The sequence below is a fragment of the Caenorhabditis elegans genome, chromosome V (assembly GCF_000002985.6).
Source record: "Caenorhabditis elegans chromosome V".
Taxonomy (NCBI): Eukaryota; Metazoa; Nematoda; class Chromadorea; order Rhabditida; family Rhabditidae; genus Caenorhabditis; species Caenorhabditis elegans.
The window spans coordinates 10,528,531-10,546,907 of record NC_003283.11 but is presented as its reverse complement, the minus strand read 5'-3'; the positions used below and the strand labels follow the sequence as shown (position 1 = coordinate 10,546,907).

At 34.7% G+C, this 18,377-nt stretch overlaps 6 protein-coding genes, 4 non-coding genes and 1 pseudogene across 13 annotated transcripts; 5 read left to right on the top strand and 6 right to left on the bottom strand.

Annotated features, from left to right (window-relative positions):
* Positions 1-124: 124 nt before the first annotated feature.
* F25D1.5 (DeHydrogenases, Short chain) lies at positions 125-1,167 on the top strand. Its single transcript, NM_073303.6, has 3 exons — positions 125-425; positions 469-657; positions 705-1,167. The coding sequence occupies exons 1-3, from the start codon at positions 156-158 to the stop codon at positions 1,077-1,079; spliced, it is 834 nt and encodes a 277-aa protein (NP_505704.1). The 5' UTR covers positions 125-155; the 3' UTR covers positions 1,080-1,167.
* Positions 1,152-6,584, bottom strand: degt-1 (Acid-sensing ion channel 1). Its single transcript, NM_073302.4, has 15 exons — positions 6,465-6,584; positions 6,285-6,415; positions 4,180-4,350; positions 3,964-4,134; positions 3,753-3,916; positions 3,296-3,708; positions 3,165-3,251; positions 2,932-3,105; positions 2,758-2,876; positions 2,480-2,712; positions 2,343-2,434; positions 1,861-2,295; positions 1,568-1,659; positions 1,330-1,421; positions 1,152-1,287 (listed from the first exon to the last, which is right to left on the bottom strand). Exons 1-15 carry the CDS (start codon positions 6,525-6,527, stop codon positions 1,166-1,168), a joined length of 2,559 nt encoding a protein of 852 aa, NP_505703.3. The 5' UTR covers positions 6,528-6,584; the 3' UTR covers positions 1,152-1,165.
* A 398-nt stretch (positions 6,585-6,982) lies between these two features.
* On the bottom strand, positions 6,983-7,494 carry F25D1.8 (Single-stranded DNA-binding protein; the record flags this gene model as incomplete). Its single annotated transcript, NM_001269296.1, has 2 exons — positions 6,983-7,035; positions 7,395-7,494. The coding sequence occupies 2 exons, from the start codon at positions 7,492-7,494 to the stop codon at positions 6,983-6,985; spliced, it is 153 nt and encodes a 50-aa protein (NP_001256225.1).
* Positions 7,495-7,782: 288 nt separating this feature from the next.
* Positions 7,783-7,883, top strand: mir-259. The gene has a single exon (NR_002396.2). It is a non-coding gene; the product is annotated as a pre-microRNA mir-259 (primary transcript).
* F25D1.9 lies at positions 7,785-7,866 on the bottom strand. Its single transcript, NR_069300.1, has one exon. It is a non-coding gene; the product is annotated as an Unclassified non-coding RNA F25D1.9 (non-coding RNA).
* A 236-nt stretch (positions 7,884-8,119) lies between the features above and the next one.
* On the bottom strand, positions 8,120-8,415 carry F25D1.7 (annotated as a pseudogene). Its single transcript has one exon. A coding segment is annotated over exon 1 (296 nt).
* A 1,454-nt stretch (positions 8,416-9,869) lies between these two features.
* F25D1.10 lies at positions 9,870-10,017 on the bottom strand. Its single transcript, NR_069299.1, has one exon. It is a non-coding gene; the product is annotated as an Unclassified non-coding RNA F25D1.10 (non-coding RNA).
* F25D1.11 lies at positions 10,009-10,153 on the top strand. Its single transcript, NR_069298.1, has one exon. It is a non-coding gene; the product is annotated as an Unclassified non-coding RNA F25D1.11 (non-coding RNA).
* A 366-nt stretch (positions 10,154-10,519) lies between these two features.
* On the top strand, positions 10,520-14,018 carry ppm-1.A (Protein phosphatase ppm-1.A; the record flags this gene model as incomplete). Of its 3 annotated transcripts, NM_001028671.4 has the most annotated exons (7): positions 10,520-11,071; positions 11,598-11,758; positions 11,862-11,930; positions 11,978-12,238; positions 12,289-12,355; positions 12,418-12,779; positions 13,188-14,018. In NM_001028671.4, 7 exons carry the CDS (start codon positions 10,924-10,926, stop codon positions 13,524-13,526), a joined length of 1,407 nt encoding a protein of 468 aa, NP_001023842.1. The 3 variants fall into 3 exon arrangements, with proteins under 3 accessions (NP_001023842.1, NP_001023843.1, NP_001122929.1); NM_001028672.8 differs by lacking the exon at positions 10,520-11,071 and having other exon boundaries at positions 11,870-11,930; positions 13,188-13,526; NM_001129457.4 differs by lacking the exon at positions 10,520-11,071 and having other exon boundaries at positions 11,699-11,758; positions 13,188-13,526.
* Positions 14,019-14,082: 64 nt separating this feature from the next.
* Positions 14,083-16,291, top strand: txt-10 (MFS transporter; the record flags this gene model as incomplete). Its single annotated transcript, NM_073300.5, has 6 exons — positions 14,083-14,318; positions 14,366-14,601; positions 15,123-15,265; positions 15,310-15,458; positions 15,501-15,752; positions 16,129-16,291. 6 exons carry the CDS (start codon positions 14,083-14,085, stop codon positions 16,265-16,267), a joined length of 1,155 nt encoding a protein of 384 aa, NP_505701.2. The 3' UTR covers positions 16,268-16,291.
* On the bottom strand, positions 16,272-18,184 carry F25D1.3 (Interleukin-17). The gene is made up of 3 exons (NM_073299.6): positions 18,013-18,184; positions 16,809-16,978; positions 16,272-16,720 (listed from the first exon to the last, which is right to left on the bottom strand). Exons 1-3 carry the CDS (start codon positions 18,142-18,144, stop codon positions 16,453-16,455), a joined length of 570 nt encoding a protein of 189 aa, NP_505700.2. The 5' UTR covers positions 18,145-18,184; the 3' UTR covers positions 16,272-16,452.
* Positions 18,185-18,377: the final 193 nt, after the last annotated feature.

The following is an 18,377-nucleotide window of genomic DNA, read 5'->3' as shown; positions in this document are numbered from 1 at the left end:
GTAAACAGATATTTCATATTTTAGTCACGGAAACTACAAACTTCCATTCAACCATGAAATAATTTTAACTGCAATGAGTATAAAAAGAAAACATTAAACTGCATTTAAACATCACATTCATCTGATTGACATTTTATTTTTGTAATCTCAAAATAATGGCTCGCTTTTCTGGAAAGTCTGTCATTATAACTGGTTCTTCTAATGGAATCGGAAGATCGGCTGCTGTGATTTTTGCAAAGGAAGGAGCTCAAGTTACAATTACTGGAAGAAATGAAGATCGCCTAGAAGAAACCAAACAGCAAATATTGAAAGCAGGAGTTCCAGCTGAGAAGATTAATGCCGTGGTTGCTGATGTTACCGAAGCATCAGGACAAGATGATATCATCAACACGACTCTTGCTAAATTCGGAAAAATTGATATCTTGGTATGTACATAGATAGAAAATGAAATATACTCAATTGTTTTAGGTTAATAATGCTGGTGCCAATTTAGCTGACGGAACAGCTAATACGGATCAACCAGTGGAGTTGTATCAGAAAACATTCAAGTTAAACTTCCAAGCTGTGATCGAAATGACTCAGAAAACAAAGGAACATTTGATAAAGACAAAAGGAGAGATTGTAAATGTTTCCAGTATCGTTGCTGGCCCACAAGCAGTAAGCTTCGGGAGAGAGGATTTCAGAACTTTTGTTTTAATTTTCAGCACTCTGGATATCCATATTATGCTTGCGCAAAAGCTGCGCTTGACCAATACACCAGATGCACTGCAATCGATCTTATTCAACATGGTGTCCGCGTAAATTCTGTCAGCCCTGGAGCAGTTGCCACTGGTTTCATGGGAGCGATGGGTTTACCAGAAACTGCATCTGACAAGCTTTACAGTTTTATTGGCTCACGGAAAGAATGCATTCCTGTTGGGCATTGTGGAAAGCCAGAAGAAATTGCCAATATCATTGTATTCCTGGCTGATAGAAACCTCTCATCTTACATTATTGGACAATCGATTGTTGCTGATGGAGGATCAACTCTTGTTATGGGAATGCAAACACATGATCTTATGTCCGTTCTTAGTCAGTAAACTATAACTTTTTTTTTCAGATTTTGTTAACCATTGTTATCTAATGTAATAGTCGTAAAATACACAATAAAATACATTGAATACTTTTATATAAATTGTGGTTTTAGGAATATATTACTTTTCTTTCGTTCACAAAGAAAAACAAGAGTTTCTGCTGCAGTTAGAAGTGTTGCTCCAACATATAATCCAATGGTTCCTCCAATTTCGGCTGAAAACTTTCAAAGTTACAAGCACATCGAGTAAAACTCACCAAGAAGTAAAAATAAGTTGTAGGATCTTTCTTGAAGAATAGTCTCTTGTTTAAAGTGTGCAAAATAGAACTTGATGTGAAGAAGATTTACTCTGAAAAAAGTTTGTTCCGTTGAAAGTACCAAGTTTAATGTTTATTTGCACGCATACACTCAATTAGAACAAGACGTCACGGCGGCGTCGTTTGCCATCACTGAGCTCACCCTACTCACAACTCAGATTACGCTTAAAAGACTTACACATCATATTGAGGAGTTGGAGAATATGACTGGGCCATCAAAACTTGGTTTCGAAGTCTTGAAAGCCATTCGCCACGGATGAATCGAGTTTTCTTTAAAATATAGAAATTAAAATCAGATCTTGATTTTTAAACTTTGAAATATTTTCTTATTTTATGTATTATTCGATTTTCCCCGTTGATCTTCTATGTATTACATTTTGTTACTATTTATCAAATTTCGAATAAACAAACAAACAAATAAATGTAATTTTTAGGTATTTTGAATATTTCAAAGTCAGTAATTATTCTTGCCTTTAAATTTGGCGCTTTTTCGTGAAGTTCATCCAAACATTTCGAGAAATTTGAAAATTTATCACTGAAACTTTCATCTGCAGCAATTCCTGTCAATACTGCAAACTTTCTTCTACTTTCTGTTGCTGCCAAAAAGGTTTCTGATAATTCATTCGCCAATGCTGGAATATCCGTAACCATAGTTTTTCTTAATTTTAGCATTTCTTCAATTTCCACATGGTCTTTTGCTATTTCTCGATACGATGATTCAAATTCTTTTAAATCAATTTTAAAATCTTTCCATTCACTCATTCGAACTCTTGTTTTTAATATTTGCAGTTTAGCCAACACTTTCTTCATGGCTTCTGTGTAAAGTTTAAATGATTCCGAATTTGGATTTGTTTTTGTATGGACGTTAGATGCTTCAATAAGTGGAGTGTAGCGATTCTTGAAAATCTAAAAATAATTATTATTCTTCAAATCCATGCATTAGTTTGACATACAATTCTGCAATCTTCTGCAATCTCTTCAACTCTCTCCAGATTTTCATACATTTTGGTAACACAGTCTCTTACTTCAGTAATCAGTGGATGGGCTGAAAGTATATGAGGAATAGAACTCTTTGCTTTTGCATGCTTACCCAATCCTAGCACAACTCTTCGAGTGCTTTCATGCATCATTGTCAATCCATAATTAAAGTTTGCCTTTCCGAGTGAATTTTCAATTTGTCCGAGTTGTAACAAAGAAATTGAAGCCAGCGTCATGTTTACAACCGGTGTTACTGTATCATCAATTTCTCCTTTTTCAGTCAAAAATAGTCCTAGACAAAGAGCAGTGCTGTTGAGTTCTCTGGCCAAAGAATGTTGAAGATACCTGAAAATAAGAATTTTTTTTTTCAGATATTCAGAGTAGACTTGCGTGGTTATTCTTTCCCATGTTGGTTCATAAGAGTAAAATTGATTGATAAAACTTTCATAGGTACGACCATCCAAAGAGAGACACTTGACATCATGGAAATTATCGGAAACTCCAAAAATCTGAAAAAAAAGAGGTCGTATTTTAACTTAATTTGATGCTCAAAATGAAGCTAACTTCGGATGCTTCCTTGACAAACAGCTGGAGCTCATCCGCGAGTTGTTGAACATTTCTCACAACAGGAATCATTTTATTTGGTATAACTTCGAGGACTTTTTGATAATCAGCTACTCGTTTTTCTTTTGTATCTTCCCAATCACTTGGAAGCATGGAAACTATTTCAGATGAACTCTGAAAAACTTTTAAACTTGATATGAATGAACTGAATACGCATTCAAAAGTACACTTACCAACTTTCCTCCGAATACAATAGAAGAAAACGAAATATCGTCACAATCGTCAGGGCAAATTGAGTCATCAATGTGAGGTCGTATGTTCTAAACGTTTAAAGTTATTTGGTTACCTAAATCTCAATTCTCACTAATTTTTCTTGAACACACTCGATTTCTTGCCTCAACGTACATCTCGGGATATTTCTTTTCTTCCATTTCTTGTATTTTTTCTTTGGAATTTCAGTTGAGTTATTGAGTGGATCATTTTTATTATCAAAAACTCCTCGATAAATAGGATTTCTGATTGGAATGCATCCACATTCTTTTTCAATTTGCTTTACACTGACGGACCATTCACATGCTGCTTTTGAATACTCTTTTTCGGAAAATGATTCCATTTTTGTTGAGCCGCAACTACTCTCATGAAGACGAAGTTTTCGAACTTCATTCACAGGAATTGTCACGACTTTTCCGGCTTCCAAATGGATTCCTTCAGAATAATGGGATAAAGAACTTGCTCCATCATATATTGATAAAACTACACCCGGTTCAACAACTGTTCCTAAATGAGAACAAAATTTGTATTTCAGTGATTAATTGTATTACCTGGTATAATTTCATGAACTTCCAGATTTAAAACCAAAGAAAGTGTAGTTTCAGGTCCTGGTCTTAGAATAGTTTTGTTTGGCGAAACAGAATAACAGAGACCAAAGGGAGTATAAATAGGACGAATCTCATCTTGGCAAGAACCACTTTTTCCAAATTCGCAACTGTAAATCAATTTATATTTTATGAATCTGAGTGCATTCTATCTTACCTAACAAATAAATCATCAGCAGATTGAAATGAGTTTCGATATAATGATAAAATATCCACGTCATCAAATTTATCCAACTCATCAAACCTCGATGAGTTTGATGAGCTTTCGTCTAGAACACTACACATCCCGCGAAGTAGATCGGGGTTTTTGGATGCTACAGATGATGCTCTGCAGTTTAAATTTTAGACATGTTATAACAATAATCTCTCTCACTTTATTTGCATCTTATTACATACTCCAATTGTTGGAAAATACATGTTTGGAAGTGTCTCATAACTTCTTCGTGTAGTCAATGGATTCTTGATAAAATAATATGTGACCCGTTCGAAAACTTGATAAAAAGTCAATCCAATAAAAAATACAACGACAAATCCCCAAAGTACACTGAAAGTATAATTCAATTGGTATTATATTATTCGTGCTTTTGAAGATGTATCGTGACGCACTTATGAAATTTAAGACATTCGTAGCGGAAATGGTGGGTTAGTCGAAGAGGGTGGTATTTTAAAATGAAATTGACACGTGAACAAAGTGTGCTCAAATTCGAAAAAATATATATTTTTGCATTGAAATAGAAATTCGAGAATTATATGAATATATGAGTCTGTGTTTTAGTGACAGACATGATTTGGATATGTGTTTTGATTTGAAACCTGACGTACTCTTTTTTTCCTTAATGAATTTATGCAGAAAATGAGTGTTCACCTGCACTTTTCAGACGAACTTGGTGCACTGGATTTATTTATACTTTTTCTTGTTTCTATTCTGCAATAGATCGCAAGCGACCAATTCGTTGAAGAAAAGCATATTAAATATGTTTCAGTATTTATTTTTAAATAAAAACTCATTTAAAGGGGGAGTAGAGTTTGTGGGGAAATATATGTTTCTGACTCTAATTGTGCTCCTGATACCGAATATCGATGTGAAAAAAATTTAAAAAATTTCCCTGATTTTATATTAATTTTTAAAATCCGCAAATCCATTGGATGCCTATATGAGAGATTTCAAACGCAAGATTTTCCCGCCAGAGACGCCCCGCCCACGAAACCGTGCCGCACGTGTGGGTTTACGAGATTAATTTTTTCCTTCTATTTTTATTTAATTTTATGCCGATTTTTTCCATTTTTTCGCTGTTTTATATCGAAAATGTTGTTATTTAGCGTTAATTTATGCTTTTTTATTGATAAAAATCAACAAAATTCCATTGAAGTTCCATTTTCAACACAAAATCGACGCGAAACGAGGTGGAAGCAACCATGGACAATAAATGTATCATTATTCCGTGTGTATTATAAAATATATATTATAAAACTATTTATTTTCAATAAAATTTATAAAAAATCACATTTCTGGGAAAAAAAATAACAAAAAAAAACAAAAATTGAAGTTTGTCCTTGGGTGCACTACGAATCAACGTATTCCGGATATCTGGAATGTTAAATGTTTGTATTAATGTGGAGAACTTTCGTTATTGTGATTTGTAAAGGAAATATGATGAGTATTTGGATGAAAATTGGAATTTACCGACTAAATCGACAAACTGTTGATTTTTTAAAGATGTTTTAGGCCTAATTTTTTAGCGAACGGAATGCTTTTCACTTTTACATTGTTTTTTGAAAATGTTTTTTAAATGAAATGCTCACTTTTCCTAGAAACGTCGTGTCGCCGTAATTTTCCTTGTTTTCCGTCGATGTTGTGCTGAAAATGGAACTTCAATGGAATTTTGTTGATTTTTATCAATAAAAAGGCATAAATTAACGCGAAATAACAACATTTTCGATATAAAACAGCGAAAAAATGGAAAAAATCGGCATAAAATTAAATAAAAATAGAAGGAAAAAATTAATCTCGTAAACCCACACGTGCGGCACGGTTTCGTGGGCGGGGCGTCTCTGGCGGGAAAATCTTGCGTTTGAAATCTCTCATATAGGCATCCAATGGATTTGCGGATTTTAAAAATTAATATAAAATCAGGGAAATTTTTTAAATTTTTTTCACATCGATATTCGGTATCAGGAGCACAATTAGAGTCAGAAACATATATTTCCCCACAAACTCTACTCCCCCTTTAAGATCATAAGCCGGTCACCAGTCGCCGCCTCTGAAATTTTTTTTAGAAATTGCACTGATAGAGTTTGGTTTTTTATGTGAAAACAAGATCGTATAGGTCGAGCACCAAATATTTTGAAATTTGTCGGGCACACCTACTCCAAAACGAAATTTCAAGTTATCATAAATTTATAGTCGAAATTAATATTTAACATCATGAAAAGTTTTCAAAAATCACAATTTACTTAACGTAACAACCATAAACGTACCGAAACCATGTTTTATATCTTGTGTGCAGATATCTGAAACCTAGCATTGACGTATCCTCAGCAAATCTGTCAAGTGCTGGAATATATACATCCATACTTGAAGTTTCTTCAATGAATTGTTCAACTTTTATCTGGAAAATCATAATAAACAATTAACAATAGATAAAATATAGTTGTTACCTTGATAGGAGAAGTTGCAATAACCATAGCGTCGACGTCTTCAGATCTTCTTTTTCGAGGCATTCCTCAGAAGCACTTTAAAAGTCTTCTGGAAAAAGTGGCGACGTTTTCGTGACCAAATGGCATCTTTGTAATCGAGACACCGTCAACGGAAGTATTTCGGTTACACCGATTTTTCATCACTGCTACTGCTGCTCTCTTCTTTTTCGATCTGTGGTGTAGTGCAACAAGGAGCCAGATTGTCTTTCAATCTGGGAATAGAAAAATGCATTGCAGACATCTGAAGATACATTCAAATGATTCACAAAAAATATATTCGAGAATGTGTAAGATCACGTTTCTATGATAGAATGGAGTTTGTGTGATAATTCATGAATTGGAAGTACAATATTAAAGTTATGTTTCCAGATCATTAGGAATGTATCTTATCACTATCATCATTGATGAAAATTGGTCTTTTTGATGTAAAAGACATCAACAAGAGTAAACGGAGTTGTTATTATGTAGACGTTTGAAGATCAGAACTTCTGCCATGTCTTCATCTCGGCACGTGGATCTCGAGTTACTGTACCTTAAAACCGATATATTTAGATATTTACGTACTAAAATTTTTTAAATGAATGTTTAAATTCAAAATAGAAAAAAACCGAATCAATTGATTAAATTCTTTCCAAAATGGGTTTTTTGTATTTTAATCCAAAATCAAACAAGTTTGTTTAAAACGTTTTTTATGTTCTAATTGTAGTTTTGTTGATAGCTCTGAAAAATGCAAGTTTTTCAAGTGGGGAAATTTAAGTTGAGAGAATATTTAGATTGAAAATTGTCTTTTAATGCTGTCTTATTGTCATTAATTCAACATTAAAAATTCATTAAATTCCTTTATTATTATAACGTGAAATTTCAGAAATTCAATTCATTTCATTAAGTTACCTATTAATACGAATGATTTATTATCAGCACATTTTTCGAATTCCCGTCGGGAAACGTGTGCTAATCCGTTGAATGTGTACATGCGCCTTTTCTCTGTCATCAAGAGGGCTGTAAGTACTATTTGAACAAGGAGCGGCACTGTTATGACCGCTTTTGGACCGACTCAGATTCAACAATTCCTTATTCCTAGCATTGAACCTTATTTGTGTGTTCGTTCTCATATCAACTAAAGAAGTGAGCAAAGAAGGAGGAGACTGTACTTTCGCTCTTGTATGCTAAAACATGACGCATAAGACAGTGACGAATGTTTCTTCCTTTCTTTTTTCTTATTCTTCACTTGTTCATTTCTTTACTTCTGCTCAGAATAGTACATAGTGGTAAGTTCGGTTCAGTCATTGAAACGAGTAAATCTCATCCTAATCTGGTAGCATCTTTCGAACCTTGCCACCGATTTGGCATGGGATTGACTTGTTAAATAGTGACTTTTTTCTTGCATTTTTTGATGAAACGTGTTACCAAAATCAAATTATACTTCTTTGATCTTCTCAAAATAAAGCTCATCAAAGCGGCGTCACTTCTAAACCAACTTTATCCACTTTTGGATAATATTATTAAATCCAACAAGACTCCCAAAGACATCATCAATAATGTTCCTCATTATCAGTTTTGTAGTTTTCTTCATTGCTCGAGTCAAACGAATAATTATCAAATCTCAAAATTTTCACTACCATAAGAAATTTCTTGCTGCAATACCTCTGTAAATGGCTGGAAAATCGTGAAGATACTGGATCCCCCAGGTTGTTTGCATTATAATCTCTAACTTCTTGGAGATGCTCAGAATACTCTTTTTGACGTAGATATCAAGTGATCTACCTGAAGCAAATTCCATGACTGTTCAACAGTGGCTGCTACCGAACGACAAGAATTGTCTCATCATTTGACATCAATCAAGGAACATCTTCTCCATGGTGATGTTGGATGTTTTCGTCTGCTTAATCGCTACCGGAACTGTTTTTCGGCGATTCGGCAATTCAAATTTCTAGAGTTTTTAAAGATGCTACCAACCATTCCTGGTTTCTCAAATTTTCCAGCATTTTTCAGAACTTTTCAGAATTCTTCAGAGTTTCTCGAATTTTTCCAAAGTTTCTAGAGCAAAAGCTCATTTTTCCCAAAACTACAGTAATCCTACAGTACCACTGGAAAGTTTGTGACGCTTGTCTTTTACGGGAAAAATAACGAGTATAATTTGGAACTCGAACTAACTTTAATAAAACTTTTGATTGTTTTGAGGCATACTATCAACCATTCCTGGTTTTCTTGACCATGTACGGATGAAAAATACTTTTTTGCTGCTTTTTTATCCCTCTGAAGATATAAGTCGGAGGAAAAACATGCAAAACGTCTTTGATAACATTGCCGGAGGCCAGAACTCCGTGAAATTTATTGGTAATAAATAATAACTATTTATTGGATGAATGATTTTTCCAGTAAAACTGCAAAATTAACGTTGTACGAGAAATGCACAAAAAACTAAAATTTAAACTTCCGCTAGTATGTCGTTTCCGAATGGAGCGCATTTGCATCTCGCCCAAAACTTCTAGAATTATTTCTAGATTTCTTCAATTGATTCGTTTCAATTCCGATCAGGGGTGTGCGGCAAATTTGCCGATTTGCCGAAAATTGCCGACTTGCCGAGCTCGGCAAATTTACCGATTTGCCGAATTCGGCAAATTTACCGATTTGCCGAGTTCGGCAAATTTTAAAAAACCAGCAATTGCCGATTTGCCGAGCTCGGCAATTTTCAAAAAAGTAGATTTGCCGAATTTGCCGAGCTCGGCAAATTTCGAAATTTGCCGCACACGTCAAAAATTTGACAGTACAATTTTGACTAAAACTATTGATTTTTTAGCCAAAAATTTAGTAAAATGACACAAAATTGAGCTATTTTGATGCTTAAACAGACATACTACGCGGAACTTATTCAGAAACCAGATGTGTGTTAAGAATTCAGTAGTTTTGGTGCTCCAAAAAACATAAAAAATATCAAATTTTTCCGAGTTTGTTAAGCACGGCAAATTTGCCGAATTTGCCGAATTTGCCGAGCTTGGCAAATTTGCCGAATTTGCCGTGCTCGGCAAATATTGAAAAAAGAGATTTGCCGAATTTGCCGAGCTCGGCAAATTTTGAAAAACCAGCAATTGTCGATTTGCCGAGCTCGGCAATTTTTTCCATTTGCCGCACACCCCTGATTCCGATGTGACCTTTTTTGTATGCATTTTTTACAGTTTCACAAATAAGATTTTTTCTGACGTATGTATTTTTAAATTAACCCCTATTGAGATTTAGGAAGCTAATGAGAAAAAAGCTTTCATTTCGTTCGATAAAAATGCATTTGAATCGCCTCTATTTTCCAATTGCGTTAACTATCGCTTGCTGACGCGCTTTTTGTGCGCTTGTATTGACGCGTTTCAATTTTTCTACTGCACTCGTTCGTTTCTCCAAGTGTGCGTGTGTGCCCTCGATTCGACCGCATCTTTCGATTGTTTTCCTCTCTCAGTTTGCCTCTTTTCTCCCTGTCCATGTGGACGACGACGTTAAAGACAGAAAAGAAAGAAGGACGGGAATAAAAGGAGCCGTCACTCGAAACACTTTTCCTTTTTGGAAAACAGACGGTGATGGCGCGGGAAGACACCACAAATCTGATTTCGTCATACCTCTTTCTCACATTTTAACTTTCCGATTATGAAAAACTTTCCTCGCACTCTCTGTTGCTATCAAAATTATACGTTAATACAAAATCGGCGATTTAGCAAAATTTAAATTATTTCAAAAACTGGAAAAGCTCACTAATGATTTATTAACCCAGTTAGCCTATTTTTATTTGTCAAAAATTAAAAGTAGAACAGTAGTTCTCAACGAAATCGGCGATACAATACATTTTTGCCGTAATATTTTTACTGATAAGAAAGAAAGTTTTTCATTTCTACACAAGAATGTAAGTTCCTGTGGCTCCGCTGATTCGTTGCTTTTTTCATTTTTTTACTCGAAAAAGAACACAAATAGCTTTATCTAATTTAACGTCATATTATCCACGTGATTTTCTTCTACTCTCCTCAATTTTTTTTCATGATTTCCAACTTCTTCGAAATGAGATAATTTCTGTACGTGAGAGAAATAATGTATCTGGCACGTCAGCAGTCTCTCTAGGCAGGTCACTCTTTTTTAAAAGCACGAGTTTCACGGTCTTTTCTGAAGAGTAGTTATCACTTTCCTCCGTCCTCCGACCAATAACTTTGTACAAAGTTGATTTGCTACCCTTGCTGTCCATAAAGACCAGAAATAAATTGTGTACATTCAAAAGTCGCAAGACGTTAAATCGAACTCTAAAAACCAACCCATTGAATTTGATCCGCCCACTACTCGGGAAGTCGGTGGTGGAAAGGAACAGTAGTGCGTATTTGAATATATCGTCGTCATCTTCTTCGTTGTCCTGTTTTCGTCTTTTGATATATTTTTTCCCCCGAGAAGAATGACGATTTCACGTGCAGATTTGCAAATCGCGTCTTCTGCTGAACCGAAGACTCACGGAAATCTCAACGAATCATTTGCTCCGGAAATTCGGCAAACTGCGTCCACGATTGCTTCGCTATCTATTTTCGGAACTCCCTCGGACCAAGGTAAAGATATTTAGTTTTAGGAATATACATGGGTCTTGGATAATGTGCCGAAATCTTATTGTGTTTGAACTTAACCTTTATGAATCAGTGTTCTCTGAAAGATAATATTGTGGTCGTCATTGTTTTGCATGTTTATTACTTTTTACCGTCATTGAATTTTAATGTAAAATATACAAAAAAAAATGATGTCATGTTTGTCTTTCTATCAAAAAGTTAACTTGAAATTCGATGACTTCACGTGTGTTCTGCCAGCGGTAATTGTTAGTTTCTCTGCTTTCCCGCTCTCTCCATCTCCGTATCTCAACCGTGAACACTATTTTCTCTCATGGTTTTTCTCACCAATACCCATGTATATTCTTTCAATTCCACATAATTCGTCACGAGTAATCAATGCATGAGTCGGTTTGTTTTTTGAAGCGAAAAGCTATAATGCTTCGTGGCCGCTTCTTTTTTGTTTCTGCGTTAACCTGTTCGGCTGTTGCGACGGCAGCGTCAACCTTTCTCTCCACAGTTAATTTATTTTCAGAGTGCCAGCCCATTCCGGTGGTGCCTCGAAGCAGTAGCAGCGACGAGCTTCGTGTTTGGCGAGTTACCAGTGCGGGTTTAGTAGAAGTCGACGCGAAGACGATGGGAGCGTTTCTCGACAAACCGAAAACCGACAAAACTAACGTCCATGGAGAAGGAAATGTGAGTTTCTGAGAACCATCTGGGTATGCAGTTAAATCATATGTGACTCAAAATTTTAAATATATTTTTTCTTTCCGGATATGAATTTAAAAACAATTTTTAGGGAATCAGATATGGAATGTCGTCTATGCAGGGCTGGAGAATATGTATGGAAGATTCACACATTGCTGAGGTTAGACTTTTAATTGAGTTAATCTATGAAAAATTGCTTCGTTACAGGCTATAATGTCTCAATCCTCCCCCTACAAGGATTGGTCATTCTTTGCCGTTTTCGATGGACATGCTGGACACCACATCGCCAATCGAGCATCGTCGCAGCTTCTTGAACACCTCATTTCAAGCGAAGAGTTTCGTGAGATGACCAAAACTTTGGAGGAAAACAACGGAGTTCTCACAGACAGTACACTAAAACTGCTCGAAAAGGGAATCAAGAAAGGATTCTTGAGTTTTGATGAAATCAGTAAAACGAGCAATGATATCGTAAGTTAATCTGCCGGATAACATTTTCCACTCCATTTTTATATTTTCAGAGTAAAAGCGGATGTACAGCAGTGTGTGCCATTGTCACTCCAACTCATTTCATTATCGGAAATCTCGGTATGTCATTAAAATGTTGCACAAAAGATTGAATAAAGACTTTCAATAAATCATGTTTTCAGGAGACTCCCGTGCGGTTGTTGCTGGAAAAAATGAAATTTTCGGTACCGAGGACCACAAACCATATCTGGAAAAGGAGAGAAAACGAATTGAGGGTGCTGGTGGTTCTGTTATGATTCAAAGAATAAATGGAAGTCTGGCCGTAAGCAGAGCATTCGGAGACTACGAGTATAAAGATGATCCGCGACTACCTGCTGATCAACAACTTGTCTCTCCTGAACCAGATGTTTACATCCGAGAGAGAAATCTTGAAAATGATCAGTTTATGGTTGTTGCATGTGACGGAATCTACGATGTGATGACGAATGAAGAACTCGCAGAGTTTGTGAAAGATCGCCTTTCAGTTCACTCTGATTTGAGAGAGGTATTTTTTGTACTTGAACAAACCGATATGCAATCATTTTCCAAAATTAATTACCAAAACTAAAAAGTTTTGTTTTGAATTCCGTTTTAAAAATTGTATCTCACTCCGAGAAACAGTGACATTTTAAAAAGTGCTCTTATTTTTCGAAAACCGACTCGAAGTTTCAATATTTTTGCTGGAAAGAATTGTAACGACATTTCTCAAAATGTGAGAAAATGTAATAAAAATCTTTTCCACCCTTATTTATCCATTTTAAACCTTCCACGTGGCATATTTTTATGATTTGGATTCATGAATTTCTCAGTTTTAGAACAAAACGTAAATTTTTGAATAAATACAAAAATTTCCAATTGGAAGTAGAGGAATAATTTCCAGTCTAGAAACTTAAATAATTGCAAAATTATTCAGGTGTGCGACGATGTTCTCGACGAATGCCTTGTGAAAGGAAGTCGGGATAATATGACGATGGTGGTTGTATGTTTCCCTGCTGCACCAGAAGTCAATATTCATCGAAAAGAAGCCGAGGAAGCATGGGTGTCCCGAGTGAAGACTGTTATAAATCAATTCCTCGATGAGGCTGTTGCTGCGGAAGACTTCAAACAAGAAGAAGACATGGTCACTCTCAAGAGCATTCTGGATAAAGTAACAGCAAATGGACTGTTGCCAACTGATTTGCGTGTTCCTGAACATACAGTTACTACGCTGGCCCAGAAAATTCTGACACAACGTGACATCAAGCATGTGTAACTCTCATGGCTTCTACTCTATTCCCAAACTTTAAAAAAGTACACTTTCCTCACTTTTATCCCGTTGCTCTTATCTAATTCATTAAACCAGCTCGTCCAAATTTAAAACGGAGCCTCTCCCCAAATGAACAAATTTTATAATTTTATCAATCCTAGCATTGTTTCATTTGGAAAACGAAATTTGTGCCAATTTTCTTTCTCATCATACCAAAATCTTCCACTTGTTTGTTAAGTTATATCTATATTTCTTCATCAATCATTTAAGGTTAATTGTTTTATCCGCTCTTTTGCGAAAATAGTATTTTCTGTCAAATTCACCTACAAACACTCCCATCAAGATTCAGAATATACCCAACCAATCGTTTTCCCCCTATTCTCGCTGTTATATTTGTCTAAATCGCACCAAAATATTATTTACGGATTCATCATTTCCATCATTTGTATAATTTACTAGATAATTGGATAGAATGAAAAAATTGATGTGTCAAATGCAGATTCTTTCATATTACTACTCAACTTCATTCAGATTGCTCTATTTTCATTGTCCTTCCATCGACATGCGTCTTGCTCTTATTCTAGCACTTGTGTCTTCTCTTCAGATATTTCAACAGTCAAGTGTTGATCCTAAAGAATTTCAAACTATTTGGCAGATTTCTCTTGTAACAGCTGCATTTCCAATTGGGAAGTTTATTGCAACTTGTTTTCTCTCTTTTCACGAAGTCAAACTACACGAAGAACTTGATAAATGTGCCCGATTACTTCTTCTCGGAGCAATAATTTCAGCGATTCCCATGTTAGATCTCACATTTTTATCGTTTTCGTTAAATTTTATTTATTAAGTTTCCAAACGACTTGCTCATTTGTTGGCCGTTTCGTGATGGGATATTCAGCTGGAAGTGGTTTTGTTTGTGCTCCTGCAGTACTTCGACTTGCTGTACCTGAGAGCATGAGACCTACAAACTTTTTATTTTTAGCCGCAGCCTTTTCAATGGGAACTTTTCTTGCAAATTCCATGTTTTTACTTTCAGAATTGATATCTCCAACTTTTCTTTCTGCAGGTCTTACTGCTTCTGCAGGTTTGAATTTACAATATTTCAAATATTTAATAGTAGTTCACTTCTATATTTCCAATTATGGTGGAAACATTTTACTACGAAAAGACATACATTTAGAGAAATTATTCCATATTTTCTCCGTATTTTACCCGCATGGGTCTCGCCACGCGGACAACGAGTGTCAACTTACGAAATGAGTTACAGTAACTCGTTATCCGCGCAATGAAGAGGTTAGAGTCATGATAGTTCAATACAAATCGAAAAAAAAACCGTGATTTTTCAAAACTCCGACTTGTTGCCTGCGTGCCTTCAAGGCTGCCTACGGCCATTGTACAAGCGAACCTTTTTCACTTAAAAACTTCTACAAACTGATTGAAGTGAGAACGGAATACATAAATCTACGTTAGGACTGTTGTTTAGGTCGACTTCGTAGACAGACATGTACGCCTGAAGACATGCCTACCTATTACAGAAACCCAACTTAAAAATAAAACCTTCATGATTTTATTGAAATTTAAACAAAGTGTCTAATTATAATTTAGGAATTCTATACTTGATTCTTCGTCCCGATGAATATCCAACAGAAGAATGTACTGAAACTGTATCAATCGACGGAAATACTCCAGAACCAGTTAAAAGTTCTCATCCTGCTCTCTTTGTTTTCCTATTGATGGTCATTAATGTTGTATGTAACCATTTAATTACTTCTTAAATTTCGTCTTGTTTCAGTCGATTGGAGTTCCATTAATGCAGACATACAGTGCTCTCATATTCACTTATTATGGAATGACAACACATTCTGCATTACTTTTTTCAGTGTTCTACCCAATTCTTCAATTGATTCCAGTTATGGTGTCAACAAGAGTTAATATTTCCAGGTTCAATGAAAAACATTTGCTACTGAAAAAATTAATTTTCAGAAGAATTCTTATTCTCGGAGGATACTTTATTTCCATTAAAATTCAATTCTTTCTTATCATAACTTCATCGTACCCATATCTTCCACCAAACCATCAAATGATTGCAATGACTGTACTTCTACTAATTCTATCAATTTCTTTCACTTTTCCATGCAACACTGCTCTTTGTATTTTATTTGAGCAATTTGATGGAGCAAATGTGAAAGTTGCCAGCAAATCGAGATGTGTAATGTGGTTTCTCGCATCAATAAGGTTTTTACATCATTCTATGAAAAAAAGAGTGCTTCGAAGATTTTTGAAGAAAAATTGAAAACTTTTGAATCAAGAAAACCAAAGAAGTGTTTAATATTTTTAATGATACTACGGTATCATAAATGGCAAAATAATCTCATCAATTGGACAGCACAGTAGAAAACTAGATGAATGAAAAAAATAGTTTCCAAGCTTCAAACTTCTAGAAAAAATTAATTTCAAGTAGGAGAATTTTGCAATGTTGAATATTCTTTTTTTTAATGTTAAAATTATATTTTGACAAGTTGTGACTCAAAAACGAAATAAAAATAATTTGATTGAAAGCCCAAAAATTAACGAATTGCTTGTGTACTACTTCAATTCAAAATAATTCCAGCACCCTAACCTTCTCAAAGATGTTAACTTCATATGGATTTACTGTCGCCTTCTTTCCCTATTTTCTTCTCTCTGTCATCTCGTATTCAATCATGCTCTTTATTTTTCCATCAAAGAAACCTTTTTCGATACAATTATGAATGAAAATAAATTGGAAGTTTTATTGAAAGTTTGAATAAGGTTTTGAAGAACACCCGTAAATTGGATTATTTGAAAGACAACATAATTAAACCGTAATTAGAAAATGACAACGAGAAATGACAAGAAATGAGAATAAAACAAAGTAAAAATATATAATATAAAAATAAATAAAGCCCAAAAATGATTAAACAATAATACGAGAAGATGATAAATGGGCAAGACGTGCTGCTCTTTGAGTTCTTGGCAATACAGAATGACATCCAACAGTTATTAGCTCAGTTGATCTTACATAATTCCATAAACCTGTTGAACGATCACAAGAGACACGTCGGAGAATTGGAACTTTTCGAACAATTGGCATACAGAAAGCTCCTGTAGAACCACGGCTCTTACGGCATAGACAAACTGATTCAGCAATCAATTTAGGTTCTCGGCTCTCTTGGTAGTTGACTCTGGAAAAAACATTTCAATTTTTGAATTTTTCTATAAAACGTCTCAACACATCAAACGTCGGAAAATAATGAAACATTAAATTACTACCTGCTATCCCATGGACATAGAGCTCTCTCCATAATCGTAGTAACTCCATCAGCTTTTGGAGATTTCTCACAGATCTCAGGTTCTTTACCATTTGTACTCCATTCCTCTAATGCTGTATCATCAAATTGACCACTCATTGAAATTTGCATCCATGTAGCAAGATCCTCTTTCTGAAACATTTTATGATTGTTGATGTCGATTACCTTATCTTTTTTTCAAAATTTGACCTATGAAATGAACACTAGGTATTACTGGGCGCAGAGAAAAAGGAAATAAGATAATCTTTTCGGGAAAAGTGCGATTGAAAAGATGGAAAGCAACGGTGTCAAGCACCGTACTTGCGTATATAGGTGGGCAACTAGTGCAACGATAAAAGAAAAAAGAAAAAAATGAAAGATAGATCAACTTCGGTAATTGGAAGGTATTAATCGGAACACGGTTTGAAAAGGGCATTGAACTTTCTATTCATTTTTTTGTTGCGATATAATTTGTGACGGGTCAATCAAAAAATTTTTATTCATTAAAAACTGTTTACTTTTAGTTTATTGTTTTGTGTTCAGCTGTAAACACATAATCAGGTATCGGTTTAATTAAATGTTTAAGAAAAAATGTTTTTTTATTAAATACTATGTTACAACCGAAGTGATATTGAAGAAGTTGTTAAAAATCACTTTTGTTGTGCTGTGACCAAATATTATAGTAACTTCTGAAACCATTTTTTAAAAAAATGTTTAAAATTACAATTGAAGGGTAGCAATTACTCAGATTTCATTTTTCATAATTTTGGAAGTTCACCGAAAAATAATATTGGATTATTTTAATCACGTTTAAATTTATTTTACTTAAACATTGTATAGGTTGAAAGCACTGTTCCGAATTTCTCAAATAGTCCAGTTCTTGTTTGTGTTGAAAATTTGGCAATTTACCAAGAAGTTAATTGAATTTTTTTTAAAGTTTAACAATTTTCTGTAAACTTCAATTTTTATATTTGGTCATTTTAGACTGATGGGGGATAAACATGAATATCTATATGACTTTTTGGCCGATTTTCGAGATTTTCCTAAACTTACACTTGGGTTATACTTTCATCCATTTTTCACGCATATTTACACACTTATTGAATAAATCTATGTAAAAATATCTAACAATATCCAGAACATGCTAGTGAAACTATTTACTCTCAATTAAAAAAACAAAAACTAACCAAACTAGGTGGTTCTTCACAATGTTTATCAGTCCATTTACCATTGACATGCCTTCGAACATTGTGTCGTTTTGCTGTCGTGCCTATCACTACTCCAAGAATTAAAATGAAAGCTGTACGGAAGCAAATCATGTCGCAATCGACAGAAGAATCAAATAAAAGATATAGGCGAGAAATGACTGTGTCTCTCTGTGTGACCCTTTACCCGATGATGACCTAGTGACATCCACATAAAGTGAAAATTTGGGAGGAGTCGAGGATTCATAAAAATTGAAAGTTTTAGGAAAAGTTCATATTCAGAGTACTTTGTATTATTTTGGATTGTTTTATTTTTAATGGAATCGGGTTGATATAGAATGTTTCAA